General features: G+C 39.7%; 2 protein-coding genes across 2 annotated transcripts; both read right to left on the bottom strand.

Moving 5' to 3' along the window:
• Nucleotides 1-908: 908 nt before the first annotated feature.
• LOC130182825 (SAM domain-containing protein SAMSN-1-like) lies at nt 909-3,216 on the bottom strand. The gene is made up of 5 exons (XM_056397983.1): nt 3,195-3,216; nt 2,862-3,040; nt 1,830-2,030; nt 1,565-1,715; nt 909-1,184 (listed from the first exon to the last, which is right to left on the bottom strand). The coding sequence occupies exons 1-5, from the start codon at nt 3,214-3,216 to the stop codon at nt 1,009-1,011; spliced, it is 729 nt and encodes a 242-aa protein (XP_056253958.1). The 3' UTR covers nt 909-1,008.
• LOC130182823 (uncharacterized) lies at nt 3,032-11,501 on the bottom strand. Its single transcript, XM_056397982.1, has 7 exons — nt 11,444-11,501; nt 11,100-11,197; nt 7,935-8,070; nt 7,491-7,846; nt 5,165-5,242; nt 4,876-5,001; nt 3,032-3,380 (listed from the first exon to the last, which is right to left on the bottom strand). The coding sequence occupies exons 1-7, from the start codon at nt 11,499-11,501 to the stop codon at nt 3,216-3,218; spliced, it is 1,017 nt and encodes a 338-aa protein (XP_056253957.1). The 3' UTR covers nt 3,032-3,215.
• Nucleotides 11,502-18,759: the final 7,258 nt, after the last annotated feature.

The raw sequence follows: 18,759 nt of genomic DNA, 5'->3' as shown, positions 1-18,759 counted from the left end.
CCAACTTTTCTTGTTTTGTGCAACGTAGCACGCTAACATGCTACATTAGGGTTTTGTTCGTGGTAACATTGTTAAGACATTTCCAAGCAGCATATATATGTTCTCTACTTGCTAATTTAAAAAAATCAGCGAGTATAATGTTTGCAGCTTCAGATGTAACTAAACTGAGAATGACTTTTATCACATTTAGCTTCTTCCTGTACAGCTGTGAAATTCTCATATAACTATCCGTGTGGCTAAAACAGGAAGTTAGGATGCACAGCACTTCATTAATGTGATTACATTCATGTTAACTGCCCAGAGAATTTGCAGTAAATATATTATCTTACTCAGCATTTAAGACACTGCAGACCTGACTGCAACAACAGTATCCATATGGCTAATATTACAGCTTATTAGATAATCATCATTACTCATTACATTTGAGTAGTAAAATGAATCTAGAGCTGCAATTATTTATTATCGATTAATTCATGAGTTGATCGATAACTGGTTTTGTTTGGATAAAGCATCATTATCATTGATAACATCATCTTGGGCTCTGGGAAAATGCGATCAGCATTTTTACTAATTTCTGACATATTATAGACCAAACAATAAATCAATGCATTAAGAAAAGAATTGGCACATTAACTTATAATGAAAATAATGATTATTTTTAGCTCTAGATATTTGTACAATTTTAAAATGTATCATTTTTACTGGATAATGGACTGGATCCTGTTTACAGATGGTGAACATTTATACATTTAATGGGGAGATTCTGTCTGACGACTGTTGTAAGACACATTAAATATGTTATTATCTTATTAAAAAATTCACTGTTCGATTTCAGGAAACAAATGAACATATATCTTACATTTCACTGAGACACATCCAGTGGAGTTGGAGAATTAGCAGTGGGCATTTTATTGAACGTCAGTACAAATTACGATGTTGAAAAAACAGTTTACAAGTGTCAGCAGCACAATGAGGAATAAAACAGGCATTATAAAGAAAGGATTGTTCTCATGAAGCGGTCATCTCAGCTGGTAGAGGCTGTTCAGAGAGAAAGTGAAGGTGTGTGTCCTCTGTGCTGTTGTCAGGGCAGCCGGAGTCTCGCGAGCTGTTGTTCATATCTGCCTTCTTGTTCTTACTGGAGGTCTCAGACTCCTGACTGGCTTCATTCTCCAGCTGACTATCAGCTGTAAATCAGAGAGGACAGGCTGGTTGGATGCACTGTCACAGAGTTAAATATATGAGCAGTAAGTAATCCTTTACAGCTATTGTTCCTGTGCACTCAGGCTAAACAGCCTATCTGTCTGCAGCTACTGTCCTTGTGTGTCCTGCACTATTCTCAGAAACACTCTTTGGGGTTATCCTGTTATCCTTAACCTATTTAGCTCACCTCTTAAGTGGCCCGGATACTCTCCCAGTCTTATCTGCTTGAGCTGTAATGTCACTCGTCCCTTTTCCTTTCTGAATGCAAACGTCTCAGCGTATCTTTCTCCAGTTTTATCATGTTACAAAATGTGCATGATGACACTGTCCTTGGACGACCTTTTCTGTGTTTCTCATTACTCACAGCGCAGTTGCTGCAGGGAGTCGACAGCAGCGAGCAGGCGATGCCTGTGCTCTGGATCAGTCACATTCAGCTCCATCAGGTGATGCTCCCTCAGCCTCATCAAGTCATCTACTGTTTGGTAACCATTCAGCTGCAGAGACGAGGAGTACTCCTGATAAAGCAAGTGGAAAAAAACATCATTTAGACGCTGAAGAAAAAGCCTTCTGTATGGAAGATGATTGTTGCCACATCAGATCAGTGCAAAACACAAATAAAAAGAAAATACCTCCAAACTAAGGCGCTTTAACACTTCCTGGACAGCTGATTTGTGCCTCACTTTGTAGGGTTGTGTTTCTCTGTATGTCTCAAGACCCTCCTCTCTCAGCACATCCACATAAATGAATTTGAAATTTCCAAGTCTGCCATTCAGCATGCCTGTCCATATTCCCATGGGGGGCGTAGCGATGATGTCAATCATGTCTCCAACCTTATTGAAAGTTTAGTTTAATTTTATTTAATGTATTAATAGGGACCATGCACAAACACATCATACAAAGTTACTGTGTACCAGAACTAACTACTTGCTACTTTCTTAAGTTCAAAATACAGTAAATACAGAATGATTCACAGCTGATTCATAGTGATTTGAGCTAAATGCTAACGTCTGTATGCTAACAAGTTCACAAGGACAATGTTAAAATGCAGATGTTTTACAGGTATAAATGGTCACCATCTTAGTTTAGCATGTTAGCATGCTAACATCTGCTAATTGCCACCAAACAAAAAGTGAAGCTGAGGCTGATGGGAATGTCATAGTCTATTCAATATTGGACAAATTGAAATTTTGACTTGAGGATGATGCTATGTGAAACGTTAAGGCATCACCAAAGTTTTTATAATCCATTTTAAACTGTTACTCAGATAAATCATCTGGAGAACCATGAATGTGTTTACAAAATGTGATGGCAATCCAATTTCAGTTGAAACCACAAATGTCTAGAGAGGAGAAGGTGAAGGATCAGTAGGATTTAATCACTTGAGCATTGGGCATGAATTTCTGTGTAAAATTTTATGGCAATTCATCCGATAGTTCAGATATTTCATCCTGCATCAAAGTGTTGGATCAAGTAAACCAAATGATCCAACACTGCCATCGTTAGAGCAGTGCCACCACTGGGAAGGCAAAAAAAAAATCCTCAAGATATTGGCCAAAGACTGTCATCCTAACTTATAACAGTCCCGTCTCAGTATGATACAGTCAGTAACAGTAATACAGTTCATTTTTTAAATTTCCATTCACTTTCCAGACATGTTTTACCTTGAGTTTAAGTGATTCTGTGTCATATGGACTTGGCACATAGGCTGTATGGACTCTAGCTCTGCCACAGAACTGTCTGCTGTACAACAGATCGTCCTCCAGCCTCAGACTGCCTCTGTTACTGGAGCAGTCTGACCCACTGGCGACTCCACCTGGGGAACAGCACACAAAGAAAAGGGCTCAATATTAGAATTCTACTGCTTTCTGATTGTCCATATGTCAGTAAAAAGATACACAGAGATAAGATAAGATAGGATGGAGGAGTCTGTCAATGGTTAGTGCAAATTAGTGCATCCAAACTGGAGTAACAGGGGTGTAGGGGGAGGGGTGTACAAACAAGGGTTGCATAATTCATCAGGTTGTGGTGTGGGGAGTACACTTGGTTCTATGCTTACTTGAGGAGCTTTGTCCACTGTAGAGACTTTCCAGAGAGTTATTGGACCGCCTGAGCCCTTTAGTAAATGGCCGCCCTCCACCAGTCTCCCTCTTTGATGCTACGTTACTCTGTGTGTCCCCCTTCTGCACAGTAAAAACATCAAGTCACATTTTATTCTCTCATATGTTTTCTGTTCCCTGTCAGTGATTATCTTCCACTACAGGCAAACAAAAGAGAAACCTAACCAACCAGAAAGCTGAGTCAGAGCCCTGAGCTGCTGTGTTTGATTCCTCATGTGACGGAACAGCTCAGTATCCCAGTTTATGCTGTGACACGCTGTTCCTCTGGCAAAACACTTAATCCTGCAAGAGTTCCCTTGCTTTTTATAGCTGAGACTTTGTAGGTGTGTGGTGAGCATAATCCACAACTACCTGTGTTCAGCTTTGAACTTTCTGTTCTTGTACACGGATTTGCAGACCATGGACTACATTTAGCATCAGTCCCCCTAAGTGGAGTGTCTGTGTATGTATGCAGAAGTCTATGATTTTGAATGGCATGCACAAAACTGTATTGGTATGCAGATAAAAAATGTGATATGTTTTGATTGGTTTCTGAAGTTGTGTATGTATGTATACTGTACATTAATTCATGCATGAAATCATCATAAATTACATGTTAGTTATGCATTTGTTGAGTGTATGTTTTGTACCATTATTACAAAGTGTTTCAAAATTCTGATTCTGAATCGCATCAGCTGTTAGATGTTAAAACTGTCGCCATAACAAGACACTTCCTGATCCACATATCCACATACTGCATCAGGCTGTAACTGTAGCTGGTTCCTCTTGAGTGTTCAGGCAGTTTGACTATTTTGTTGTTGTTGTTGTTTTGTTTTGTTTTTTTGGCATTTTGCCTCTGTGTGACAGTTGACACTCTAGAGAGAGAGAGAGAGAGAGAGTAACAAGAGAGAGGGGTGTGGCATGCAACAAAGGTCCCCGGCTGGGTATCCAACCATGAACGTTGCAGATGTGTGAGTTGCACCATTAGACCACCAGATGCCCCGTTTTTAGAAAAATACAGGTAACATGCAGTTGCATGTTTGTATTTATTATTAATGAGCAAAAGGAATTCATAATACATCCTGCATTAATTCATCATGAATCATGCATTAGTTATGCATTAGTTAAGCATATGTTCTGTACCATTATTATAAAAGGCTAATTAAGTGTGACACATATATTATTAATTATATGTAATATATAGAATGAATGTTGAACATATCAAAAATATGATAGATACGGTGATCAAACTTTTCACCCCATTGTCATACTGTCAGTTTAATTTATGATTTAGAGCTGTAGTGATTTTTAAACCAGGTCAACCAGACATGGTGGGCTGTGCCTGTCAGTCCCTGCTGTACTCTCAGAGCTCTTTTCAACAGTGAAAAGCCCTTTCTGTAAAATGGTAAATGATAGTTTGATTGATAGTTCACAGCCTGGCAGAGCAGGTGTGGGGCTGACAGCTGCGTCTGGTTTCTAACAGATGTTATTTCATTAGGTGTGAACCACAGCAAATGCAGGGTGCCGTGAACTTCAAACTGGTTGTATTAACATAAGCTTTGTAGGGTGCATGACATACGATGATGACTGTCAGAGCCCTCTCCGGTGAGGCCTTGATGTGCTTCCTGTCACTCTGTGATGAGGCCTCCATTTGCTTCCCCTGCAGCCTTGATTTGCTTGGATCCCCACTCTGCTCCTGCTTTTGCTTTAAAAACAAAACACACTGTTAACGGAGGACTCCCCCGCAGCTGCCAAATAAACACAGTGTAAATGTTCTGTCTAAATGTCGGATTTGGTGCGGAGGATGTTTGAGGAAGCTGAATTCCTAGATGGACAAGCCGGCAGATTGAGGAGGTCGGTTCTCTTACCAAACAGCTTCTGTCATCCTGTGGGTTCATTAAAGGCGAGTGCTGTCTGAAGGCATCAAATCTGCCAGATCTGGTCAACTGTTTGGGTAAAAGAGAGATTAAACTCAGTGTTTTCTTTCTAGTGACAGATGGGCATATTATCTGGGTGCGTGTGTGTGTGTGTGTGTGTGTGTGTGTGTGTGTGTGTGCATTTGTATGAACCCACAACACAAACAGTTTGTGTTTATCCCTGTTTATGATTTGTGTTCTGAAATTAGGTTAACCCCTGGCAGCAATACAGCTAGATATGGTGCTGTCAAAATATTTTGTAAATTGTATTTGAATGATCATGATGCATTGATGTTGTATTACTGTATTCAATTAAAAAAAATATCATTTCAGTGTCATGTGGGGAGAGGTTCACTCTTATTTTTGCTGATGTATTTACAATCTGCTGATGTGCAGTTTTATATTTTGTCATTAAAAGAGAGACAGGATGAAATCAGTGACTCATTCCTCACTGGTCGGCCATTAGCTTCAGTTTAGCAGTCATTCAGCGCTGCTCCCAGAGCATCTGTTACACTGACTCTTGGATCATTTCCCAACATCGACCGTTACTGAACTGAGCCATCACTGTCACACACTGAGTGGTTGGATAAGCAACTATTAATACCATTATCCTTTGTACTACAGATTACAACCATGGATATATTTACTATTTGTAGTGCATAGTTCCCTATTCATACTGACAGCCATGCTAATGCTAATTAGGCAGATGTTTTTGAAATGTAGCAGAACAGCTGGTCAAAGACCTGGTCGTTTATAGAAATCTGAAATCTGAACTCGACTTTATTGATAAATTCACCACTTCATGTGGCAAAGGTGAGAGAAGAGTCAGTCTGAGCTAAAGGGTCACTGGTTGAGATTTGTCAGCAGTGAGGTGATGAACAGGTGACAGGTACTGTTACAATCCCCAGGGATGCATAGTACAGTCAAAGACATACAACTGTCTGAAATCAGCTATTCTTTGCACTAATTCTGGAAACTGTTATTTACTAGATCTCATGTATGGAATTTTTCACGTAATGTAGGCTGCTTAAAGGAGCACTCCAGCTATCTACAGTTGTATTTCCATAACACTGGGACGAGACAGATTAAAACAGACTTGTCAAGAACAAAGCAGCGTTTCTGTATTCGGTTGTGTTGTATGTATTTGCAGCATGTTTTGTCAGATTGATGAAGATGTTTTCTGAATTTTGCTTTTGTTTGTCTATCTGCATGTGTTTTCTTAAGCTGCAGCGCATTGAGCTCTTAGGGCCACCGTAAATCCCCTCATGATCCTACACTTCCCATAATGCAAGTTAGATACAAACATATAAACTTGTAGCCTCCAAGCCCAGGCTGTGATGTGATTTGACTAGACAAAGCTCCTCCAGAACCACAGAAGACACTGTTGTGCTCTAAATGACCAGTGAATTGACTGAAATAAGTGGATTGCCCCTTTAACTGGATCACGTCTTTATTCATGTGGAGCTCCCTGACGTTTAACTCTAAAGCTGCTGCTCCCTATGAACCAAACTTTATATGTAAACAGTAAGGGTTTTGGCATGATGGTCTATACACTTCCAACACAGTCTTTCATAATGTCCTCCCATTTGTTTTGTTTCCAAATTATTATGGTTATGATATTATTAAATAGCAGTTTGTGAAGTAGCTACCTGAAGCTGAAAATGACACAAAGCTGTAAAACCTTTTTTTCAGAAAACCATAAAAACAATAAAGAACATTTTTAAAAAGTACTGGCTCGACAGTTCAGTTACTGTTCAGTTAGTCTAAATGTTCCCTAAAGAGCTCTGAGGTGCAATGAGAAAGCCAGGCCCTTCAAAGCACAGTTTAATGACACTGTGCAGGTCTGGGAGCAGGTTTCAGATAAAAGTGCATCAACAGAAAGGGTAAGACCTCAGAGACTGTGGTCTTAATGTTGGTTTCTACTTTGGCACAAAAATAAACAAATACATTTAACAAACTTAAAGATCCTATGTATCACATTTTAACATGAAAAAAAAAATAAATAAAGAGGACTCCACTCCTATATTTGAAAAAGGAAATAAGGTTTCAGGAAGCAGTGAAAGGCCGGTGGAGCAATCATCCAACATGTTCATCCTTCTCAATAAAGCCAAAGGAAAAGCCACTTACAAGATTCACAATTTTTCATGCAAGCAAAGCAAAATTGCTTTCAGTGTTAATATGGGCACCCCATTATAAATTGTGACCCCATCGTTTAAGATACAACATCTGCAAGTTTGGTCTCCTTAACTAATGGTAATAATACCGAGGTGTATCTTACTGTGTTCTGTGAGAGGTGCAGATCTGTGATGGAGCGGATCATCTGTGGGGGAGACAGATTCGATTGTTTCTTGTCCAGTTCCTGAATCAAACTCTCGAAACGATCCCATTCTGTGGTCCGAGGCAGCGACAGGTTGCCCCCGCAGACCCACAGCTCGTGTTGAGGTTGGTGGCAGGTGTGGTAGAAGGGAGTCCAGGGCTGGGGACCCTGAAAGGGGCTCCACAGAGGATCTTCATGGTCTTTGCTCTGCTGCCGCTGTGGTGATGAAGCCGTCTTAGGCGACTTCTCTGTTCTCTTCCCCAGGCCGATGCAGGTCAGCACTGGATTGCTGTTACTCAACACATCTGCCAAATCATCTGAAGATGAGCAGAAATTATTTTTCCATAATCGTTCAATAATGCAGCTTCTCTGACAGGTTGAAGAACATCACCCACAACAGCTCACCATTATTCTCAGGTGTGTTCTTCCCTTTCCCAGCTCCGCTCTGATGTCCCTTCTTTGTTTGCACCAGACTCTGTAACTTCTTCAGTCTTCTCTTGCTGTGCACTGATTGTGCTGCGTCAGCCGCAGCTTCATTGCCCTGTAATGAAGAAACATTACGTGCAGTCAAAGCAGTCTGCACACATCCAGCATCAACCCCTTCAAATCCCTGCACCACAAAAACTTTTCACACCGCTGTGACTTTTGTTTGTGAACGCTCTTCCATTGGCCAGAAACCTTTAGGGTGTCTTGTTGTTGCTGCCTCTTCATATTTTATTTAAAATGTGCCAATCCCCCGCCTCTAAACGTATCTATATATAATATCAGATTTATTAATAATGTATGAACTTCCACAAGTTCTTTTACTCAGTTTGAAAAATAGGTGGAAAGTAGGTACATTTTCAAGTGCAATTTCAGGGTATTGGTATTTTACTTTTTACATTTTTTTTGGCTTTATCCTTGAACTTATCCCTGACTGTGCTTGTGTTACAGCACAAATAGCATTCGGGGCAACCATCATTAGCTTACATCAGAAAAGAGAACAAAATCATAACAACAACAGCAATACAAATATTGAGATAAAACAAAATAAAAATGGTTGTCTCTGATTTTTCTTTTCCTCCTTCCCTCCTTCTTTATAGTAACAGCAGTCACTTTTCCACTGGAGCATACATTAAATTATATTCTGGCACATTATCCTAGTCTAAATGCTACCTTTTCAAATTCATTCCATTCATTTCTGTTGCTTCCAGTTGTTCATAATTACCTTCTTTGTGACCGTACATAACGAGAGAAAAATATTTTCATTCTTTGAAGGAACGCTGCTGAAGTGATGTGAATCTCCAAGAATACAATGTTTGAGGTGCGAGTGGAGTGGCTGTATTAGTGTTGGTCATCACTTCATTTTCATGCAGTCCCACAGCAGATGGACCAGAGTCCCTTCAGCAGCACCACACTTTATGCATTTACTATCCCATATTCCCATGTTGTACGTCTGTGATGGAGTGTAATATAGTCTGTTTAGTATTTTAAATTGTATTAGTTTTTGTAAAACGGTTGGAGTTGTCTTGAGTACTTTACTTTATTTAACCAGGTAAATTAAAACAGGACTAAAAACCAGTTGACAATGTATGAAAGCTCAATTAAGCTAAGAACAAAGACAATTACAAATCAACTGTCAACATTATGAAATCAGAATGAGCTCAAAACAGAGACAACAGTCTAGAGCTTACAACAATAGCTATATTTTTCTGAAATAGTTAATAATAGTAAAGAAGTAGTTCAGCATTCAAAATCCTACTGCAGAAGTATACTGTAAGCTTTGTGTACTTTGTGTGTCAAAAGTAAAAGTACTCGTTCTGCAGTAAAATGACTCTGATATATTCTGATAAATGACATCATCACACTGTTGCCTCTGTCAGTGTGTAAGCAGCATCCTGATGTTATAGCTTGTAAAGGGGGAGCTGTGTTTTACTATTTTACAATATAGCCTTTAACAATGTGCTGTATTTTTTATGAGCTTATCATATATTTGCAATATATCATACCTACAATATGTCCATCTGAATGTAATGGAAGATTGAAGAAACATAAACCGGACGGACTTGAGTAAATGTGCTCAGTTACTTCCTGCCACCGCTTCTTACTCCACCACATTTCAAAGGCTAATATTGCACTTTTTACAACAATATATTTATGAATATGTTTATTTGACAGACATAGTCACTAGTGATGTTTCAGATTAAGATTTTACTCATACGATAATCTTTTCATTTTGGCAGTGTATAGATTTTTGTTTAGAGGTTCACCAAACACTGATTTCACCACCAAACCTCTCACATGCTTTCATTTACTGTTTGAGGCTCCGAGAGGTAAATTTATTCAAAATTCAAATTTGTGTGGCAGAGCCTCAGATTTATCTTGTGACCAACAGGAGGGTGCCTGATCCCTCAGTTAGGAACCATGAGACTAAACTGATTCTATATACTCTGACTCCATGTAGAGTAGTTAAAAATAGCTCAACCTCAACCAGTAAAATTCTACTTGTACATTTATGAATCATATCTAATGATGTCACATATAGTAGTAAATCAGTCACATCAGCCATTTTTCTGCAGAATGTTAATTACTTTTGATACTACATTTTTCATAGTTCATTTAGCTGATAATACTTCTGTACTTTTGCTTCAGTAAGATTTTGAATGCATGACCTGTATTTGTAAAGTATTATCTCAGTGTGGTAAAGGATCTGAATACATTGTCTGCATTAAATGACTCCACATGACCCTGCTTTAAAAAAGTAATTTTTCATTCAGGCGCTGCACTATCACTTGTTCCTCTCTGTCCTTGCTGCTCATTGTGATGTTCCCATCTCAACTATCAGCTTCTGGCATGAAAAGCATCAAACTGTACAAAATCCAGATGTCCCAAAGAACCCAGGGCAGATATAAAAGGGCCTTATAAAGGAGATTAAAGATTATAAAACAGATTAAAGTGAACATTAGATCTGATTTGGCTGACCTACCTCACGTTTACTTCACATTCACTTTTTACCCCCTGTAACTCCCCTGCAAACCACAGAAATAGTTCACTTGAAACATCAACCAGATTTAAGCGCCAGCTGATAAAATAATAAACTACAGTAAAAGTGCCTAATATGGTATTTTTACAAGCACCTTGCTGATACTTTACTGTCAAATAATCTATTCAGTGTTTTTTTCCTGTTGCATTAAGTTACTGTGGAAAACAAGCAAAGATAAACAGCCACCGTCATTTCCCTCACATGCACTAACATGTGCACGAACGTCCAGGTATACCAGGTATCTGCGTGTCCGTCTGACACACACGATCATGTGGGTACAGGATTACAAAAGACTAACCTCTGCCATCTGCACAGCTTTGCAAATAATTATCATTTGTTACGCTAATGTGATTGTGTCCACGTGTGAGTGACAGGAGCTTGATCTTGATTTGAAGTGTGAAAAATACTATTCACCATATTGTTCTGTGTGAGGTATTTAGAAAACAGGGTTAGGTTTACTTTCAACATGGATACTTGTATATAGTCATCATGATGTGGCTCTTCTGGAGGCTGAAACCTGCTGTCAGGTGATAGTAATGTGGTTTTACCTGAGCTGGTAGATGTGTCTGTGTTCTGTCAGAGTTCAGCTCCTTCACTCTGTCATCTCTTGTCAGCGTGCTGCTCTGGCAGGGAGCCTTACACGTCTCTGCAGGATCAGTCCACACATGTCGGATAATGTCAGATAAACATACAAATAAATAATGCAGTTTGTGATTTTCCATGTATCCTACATAGCAGGTAAATAAAACCAACTTCCTTTCATTATTTTATGCCTGTCTTTACCACCATACCCTCGCTCTAAGTCCACAGAAACTGTTTTTTAGTTCAAACCCTAACCTCACTGGACCGTAGTTTCCTAGTATAAGTGCTCTGGTTCTGCTCATTTCTTTACCTCTGCTCTGGACTTTCTTGGGATCATGGGAGGAGTCCTTCTTGTCACCAGATGACATCCAGCACAAATGATTAATGTCTTTTTCTGCATCAGATAAGGTGAAGGGGAAGAAGAAGCAGGTGATGAGCTGTCACACTGCATATGTTTATAGACAGGTTTAAAATGTAATAATACAAGATCTAGAGCAGAGCGAGTCTGAAGTTAGTTTGCATTAAGTCATAACTGTGTAAAAAAAAAAAAGAAATATTAAGATCTGTGATAATTTTGTACCAACCTAATGTTTCATCGTCCAAGGATGATGATGCTACACACGACCTAAAATAACAAATGGAAACGACAAAAACTTCAATTTCCTAATGGGATCTAAGTTGCTCTAATGAGTGAAAGAAAAGCAAAGAAAAACACAACTACAGAAAATCAATTGAAATTGTCATTAAGAAATGCAGTGTGTGCTCACTTGAAAAAAAAAAAGGATATTACTGAGCAAAATGAGCCAAGAAAACTCACTCACCCTTTACTGTTCGTTTTCAATTTCATTACATTCTGAGGTTGGACCTTAGGGAAACAAAGTCAGACATAGCTGTCAGCAAAATTAGAAAGGAGAGAATAAAAAAGAGAAATAAAAAGCAGATAGGATACGCTGGACAACAGGCAACATCATTCTTGCAGAGTAATGTTACAGAGCTGCTAGCCTGACTGTAGACTCTTAGTACTGTTGTATTCTTAATTATACTGTTGCACAGCTCTGCATGTGACACACATGGGAACAGGTTCATTTCCTGTCCTAACAAAAGAGCTGATCAACAACAATGTGACACCTTGGTTGTGCAGGGACCAGTCGCCAATCGCAGCTGGTTTTGAATGTTTGGCCCAGTATACCCAACACCAACGTTTGATCAGGTCTGGATCTGAGAGACAGCAAACTTACGGAGCTGATGATGGATGGATCTGAGCCGCCCCACTCAGGCTTACACCTCAGAAGACCAGGGCTGCACTGGTACTTGGGCAGGACGTCCTTGAATGTTTGGCTGTAGGCTGGTTCATATATACTTTCTGTGGAGCCCTCCTGAAAACAGTTTGCATAGTGACAGCAGCCTTTAAATACCACAGTATTCTGATTCACTCTGTTCAAATTTACAGACTAAATATATCCTATCATTGAGATTCATCAAGGAGGAATTGACTGAAAATCAATGTAAAAGCTTACATCAGGGGCAGGTGAACATGTCTCCTATCTGAGCCTTTGGCATTTAAACTGGTGTAATTTTTGTACAGCATGTCACTCAAACATTTATAATTAATATCAATCACTCTTTGCTTTACTTCTTTGTGCTTGATTTTCTCAGTTTTCAGCTGATCAGCAGTCTGCCATAAACATACTGATTTAGTCAAAATGTTTGAAAAGATAAAGCTGGATTATGGTCTTTGTGAGATGTACTATATGCAACATGTAAAAAGTCCTTAGAAACTTATAATGGTCAATCATTTGAAGGGAAAAAATAGAATCTCCAGTAAGCATGGTTGTAAAAAAATTTGATATATCCATCGTGTTCATGAGTCAAATTTCAATTAGGAAGTTCCAACATTTCACAGCCAGAGTCATAGGAATTCAACATGGCATGAAAAGGAGTTTATATTCATGCATTACATCTTACTTGTAAAACCAAAATTGCCTCTATTGTTTCTATTGATGACAATGTTTCACATCCCACCCTGCTACTCTTTGGAGGGCCCCAAGGGTCCACCCTGGGGCCAATTCTATTCTCACTGATGCTCCCACTAATGCTCCTAGCCAGATGAACAAAACATAAGAAGAGTAGATATGTCATATAACTCCACTTAAAATGTTTTAACACTGGCAACCAGTAAATTACTTAATACCTTTGAAAATGGCCTGGCCCCAGACTCTGAATCACCACCTGCATGCAGTTTGAAGAGAAACCTGTTGCCTGTTCTCATGTCAAGGTGCAACATCTTTGCTAATTAGCACAGAGCTTCTTCTGTTAGAGCACCACAACTATGGAATGACCCAGATGAGCAACTCAGACCTGACAAATCAGTCTCCCCTTTTAAAAACTCCCTTTTGTGGGATATATCTTGCATTTAATCACTGGTCGGTATAAGTTCTTTATAAATAAGTTAAAATTATTATTATTATTAACATATTATACATGTTGGTTTTTAATTTTAATTCATTCTGATATGGTAAATTTGATTGACTGAGAAAACACAAAATAAAAAGAAATGGACTTCTCCAGCAATATTGACATTGTACATAAGAAAACATCTCCCGCTGGGGGAGTTTGGACTCACAGCCTCTATATTTCTAAGATCCTGGCTGTAGCCTCCACAGGTCCACATGCTTTACCTCGTGCTGCTCATCCTCTTGTGAGTTGGACCCTCATGTCAGGGTCTGTGGAATCAGCTACATTACAGCAGCCACTGTTTGTCTCTGTGCAGAACAGCCACTGATCTCAACAGTTTTCATGTTTTTGCAGTTTTTCAATTTTGTCAACTTTTAGATCCTTACTATGACCGTATATTATATTACACATATTTATATAATTTTGCAACTGTAATTAATGGCATCAGTTGTGTAACCGCTGACATAAATCTGGTTCGTTCAGGTGAGCAGGAAATCTTGTTGTTACTGTGGTTTTGAGCACATGAGGCTGATGACATCTTGCCTTTCATTATATTATTAGTCAAACTATTCCTTTATCTAATCTAATTTTAATCCTACTTTTTGATTTTAATTTACATGTTTTATAAATTTTTACTGCTCAGTTGTTGGTCTTCATTATTTTATTTTGTATTATGTATTTGTTTTAATTTGTATTTATTTGTGTGTAATGTTCTATCTTTACACTATCCACATGGTTTTTGTGGTTCACGCTTTGTGCAGCACATTGTACCTCCACCTGGGCTGTATAAATAAAGCTTTGCTTGCTTTGTCTTGTACTGTGTTGCTAAATTTTGGATTTTAAGTGAGAACAAAACCTCAATTCTGGCACTGAGTGCAAGAGCCAGCATGGTATTAATATCTTCAACTATAAATTTTTACTCATCATCCAGTTCAACCTATGCCAGCCATGTTACAACTGCAGATATAAATAACTAAAAATCAACATCATTGTAATTAATTGCAGCCACTATATTACAGTTTGTAGTCATCACCTTCACTCATCATTGATCTCTTGTTATAATAATTATCACATTATTGACTTTTGTCATGAATAGAGCAAGAAGATGCACATTCATCCTTATTCACACAAGAAACAGCGTATATGCACTAAATGTGGCTGTGGTAACATTATAGGAACAGTAAGTTAGATTGTTGGAAAATGTGTCATGTTAAAAACATTATTATACCATCTATGCTGATAAAAGAAGATACTACACTTACAGTTATACATGACCAACACAATCCAGCAAACTAAGCACAGCAAAGGAAGGATCTAAGCATCTAAGGAATCTCATGAGTCTTAGAAGAAGGAAAGTTGTTTGCAGTTTTGTCTTGTTCCCCAGAGAGCCCATTTCAGATCCTTGTCAGCAACAATAACATCACCAGAGTCTCCCACAGTGGCACACCAGAGTCTCCTCTCCCTCTGAGGCTGCTGGGACTAAGCAAGTGCTCCTGACAGACAAACCTATAACAGTTCAGAAGATGGCGTCTCTTACCAGTGTGAAGCAGAACAGGTTCATGTTTGAAGGTCCGTGCCAAAGACAATGGAGCCAAATGGAGACGAGCCTCTGGGATGCACAAACACACTTTCACACGCCAGCCTCCCATTCACACACATGCACCCTAACACGCCCCTGTGATGTAAAGGCTCATTCAGCCCCCATGCTGTCCACAGCCCAATGGCCTAATCCTAGTTTCAAATCCCTCACATAATCCAATAGATGCAGTGAGCCATCACTGTCCAACACTGGCCTCAGAAAGCGCCAGGACACCCGTAACAACAAGGGCTGCCTTTGTTTGGCATGATGATTATGATAATGACCTGATAGACATGAAGTAATCACTAAGTGAGGTTCAACCTCCAGAGACTCTCCTCACTGAGAGAAAGATTCATTTGTTGATTAATCTTTTGTGTTATCATTCATGCAGAATACACAGATCCCATTAGGGTTCGTCACATGTTATCAAATGTGTTTCATGTGTTTCCAAGTCTGGACACAAGTTGAAGCTGAGGTTTCAGTCCTAGAAAACTTCTAATCCTGTGTCTGCCAGTGTTTCTACATGTGTGTAGGGAAATAAGCGTAAAGGCGTTAAATTATATCTATGATTAAAAAAAAGTAAAACATCTAGACTAAAGCATGACTGCGCCATTGTCATCCAGCAGTACTACAGTGACTGAGGTGCAGTGGTTAGCACTCACAGCAAGAAAGTTTGAACCCCAGTTCTGTGTGGATTTCATATATTCTCCTCACACCTGTGTGGGTTTCCTCCGGACCCTCCAGCTTCCTCCCACAATCCAAAGACATGCAGGTTAGGCAAGCTGATGACAGGCCTGTGAGAGACTGGCGACCTGTGTACCCCGCCCTCGGCCAGTGTCAGCTTGGATCGGCTCCAGCCGCCCAGCAACGCTCACAACAGTAAGCAGTATAGCTAATGGATGGAGTATTACAGTGATTGAGCCCATTTAAAACAGCGGTGGTTCCCACTAGGAAGCTGCACAGACATAGAGATACTTGAGGAAATATTTATGTTTCACTCTGACAAATTCCATAAATCTCTAAACACAAACTTCCTATTACAGCCAATTCTTTTTATCTTCTGAGAGGATAAACATGAGTTAAAATCTTTAGGTTCCAGCTATCATCCCCCCCGGGGGGTGGTCCCGGTGAAGAGGTTGAAAATGAAAATAACATTATCATAATTATTACCGGTCACGCTCAATGTTAATCTCCTCTTGAAAGCCCCCTCCACTCATTCCTCTCCAGTACAGTTGTCTACACCTTCTCCTGCCCTGCTGCCTTTAGTCTCATCCAGAGATAAAGACGACCTGTCATCTTGTTGTGATCCGGGCTCCACTGCAGAATTAGGTCAGAGAATGAGGACAATGAGCATCAACAAAGATGCTATGCTTCTATTTTACTCGCTCAGAGGGAAAATTCAAGAGTCTCACTGTTTATCCATCCAAAATATCTTGTGTAGCTTCATTACTGCAGCAAAGATTTACATATGTGATCAAAGGGACTTCAGAGATATAACATTGCTCCCCTGAGGACTCACAAGGGATGGATTTTATAAAAAGAAAGATCTAAATTGAAGCAGCAGAAGCTGGGATACCCAGACTTTTAATCCCTGTTTAGGTCAATTCAAAAAGCCCAGATATTACTATTCCCATAATTCAACTCAGTAGCATCTGATGTTGATGACATCAGCTTCCAGAGCCATCAAAGGCCTGATTCAACAGTTTTCACAGGCTCATTATTAGTACATAGGCTCATCATTTTTCTTATTGTAGAATACATTTTAAATTTGTTCACTGTGTGCATTGCATATCGACACCCTCTTAAAATAATGGCCTAAGTCATTTTTTCAGGTTTTTCAGGAAACACAAAAAACTCAACAAAAGAGTCACACTTTTGACATAGGCCATTATACAACCGGGGGTAGAATTGCATGTTCCCCTCAACTGAGGATTCAGGCGATTTTACCAGAGGTGGCCAGCATCATGAGGGGGTGATTTAGGCAAAAAAAACATTTTTGTCAAAACATGACTTAGGCCATTATTTTAGGAAGGTGACGATATTATACTTTTTAATAATTATTTTATATTCTGAGATTTCCTTACTGTCAAATAAGACTTTACTCAATGTTATTTATGAATACTAGTGTCAGTGTTGTTTATTGCGAATGATGAGCACTGGTGTAATTCTTTAATTTCATGGTTTCATGTTTCATCGAGCACCAAAGCTCGTTTTCAGGACCGACCTGGGTCACACTCACCCAGTTACACACATTCACCACTGGAAGCAGCCCAGTTCAACCACACACTGATCTCTTGGCTGGTGAGCAGTTGGGGATTAAGTGTCTTGTTGAAGGGAGCCTCAGCGGTGGTGTTGGCTCTTCCTCTTCCAAGCTCATTGTAGCTCAGCTGCCTCCGTAACCCTCTAAAACCCCCTCTAAAAACGTTATGGCTGCATATTTAATATGCAATGTCTGCTGCTGCTGCTGCTGCTGCTGCTGCTGCTGCTGCTGCTGCTGGATTCTGACCCCTGCTACGGAACATCTGATGCAGTCAGAGGTGCTGTGTGACAACAACGCTTTTGGGGCATTATTATATTTCGAGTTGTGATATCTTCCTTGAAAATTAGTTACTAATTAGTACTTAACTCAACCTGACTGAGCCATTTGAATTGTCTCAGGCTGCAAAATATTCCCAGGGTGCACTGTTGCCACTGTGGTTTTCAGAACCAGACCTTTTCACTTGGCAAGTCCGTGCCATGAAAATCAATCTTGGCTTATGGTGAGTTCAGAGGTGATTGTATTGTGTTGATTTAGTTTTAGAAGGTTGACTGAACACTAAAATGTAAAGGAGTACCCTGATTTCAGGGCAAAGGGCTGCCCTGAAATCAGGGTACTCCTTGTGTTTACATTTGAATCACATATTGTGATTTTGGACGTAAACCAGGAAAAAAAGGAGTGGAAGAAGAAATGGAAAGCTCCAATTCAAAGTCAACGTCATGGGTATAATTCCAATTCCGTATTGATAAATTGACAGGCAGCAGGTCTCCAAACAGCCACATCACTTCAAACCTTTGGTGACACACCACTGTGAGTAAGAGAATAGTTCAGTTCATTACACAGGCAGATCACTGAGTCAGACATCTGTTCAGAGACAAACTGCAGAAAGATTAATCATCCCAAAACAATTACTGATTTCTGCCACCTGAAAAGATGGCAACTTCTACCTTCAAACGCCCAAACAGGATCAAGACCAAGAACTTCATCAAGAAATTTGGAAGCTTGAAGACCTGTTGGGTAAGGAGAGGGCCAACTGCTCAAGAGAACAAACCAGGAGGATCCAACATTGCCAAGAGTTGGATCAACAGCAGTTGGCCAAGCAGAAATCGCTGAAGGAGATGTACATCAACAGGGAGAAGGAGACCAAAAGAGAGCTGGACAGGCTCCAAAAATTTGCTGATGCAGAAACCCTAAACACCACAAAGATTGCCACTCCGGTGCGAAATGACATCAAGAAGAAGAAGAAACTTCCGCAAAAAGACTATGAGGAACTGCAGGTGGCACGTTTAATCAGCCAGGAGAAGTTCGCGGTTGAGCTCCAGGTGGAGAAGAACAA

This window comes from Seriola aureovittata, chromosome 15, assembly GCF_021018895.1.
Source record: "Seriola aureovittata isolate HTS-2021-v1 ecotype China chromosome 15, ASM2101889v1, whole genome shotgun sequence".
NCBI classification, from domain to species: Eukaryota; Metazoa; Chordata; class Actinopteri; order Carangiformes; family Carangidae; genus Seriola; species Seriola aureovittata.
This window is presented reverse-complemented; position numbering and strand designations above follow the sequence as displayed.

Bases quoted from the DNA above. Each gene is read 5' to 3' on its own strand.
- LOC130182825 (XM_056397983.1), bottom strand. From the start codon at position 3,216: ATGAATTATGCAACCCTTGTTT. The intron at 3,041-3,194 runs GTACACCCCTCC...TCTAATATTGAG, and splicing joins GAATTATGCAACCCTTGTTT to CCCTTTTCTTTGTGTGCTGT. The intron at 1,716-1,829 runs GTATTTTCTTTT...TTGCTTTATCAG, and splicing joins TAAAGCGCCTTAGTTTGGAG to GAGTACTCCTCGTCTCTGCA.
- LOC130182823 (XM_056397982.1), bottom strand. From the start codon at position 11,501: ATGTCATCTGGTGACAAGAAGGACTCCTCCCATGATCCCAAGAAAGTC. The intron at 8,071-11,099 runs GTAAAACCACAT...TCTTCATTACAG, and splicing joins AGACACATCTACCAGCTCAG to GGCAATGAAGCTGCGGCTGA. The intron at 7,847-7,934 runs GTGAGCTGTTGT...GCTCATCTTCAG, and splicing joins GAACACACCTGAGAATAATG to ATGATTTGGCAGATGTGTTG.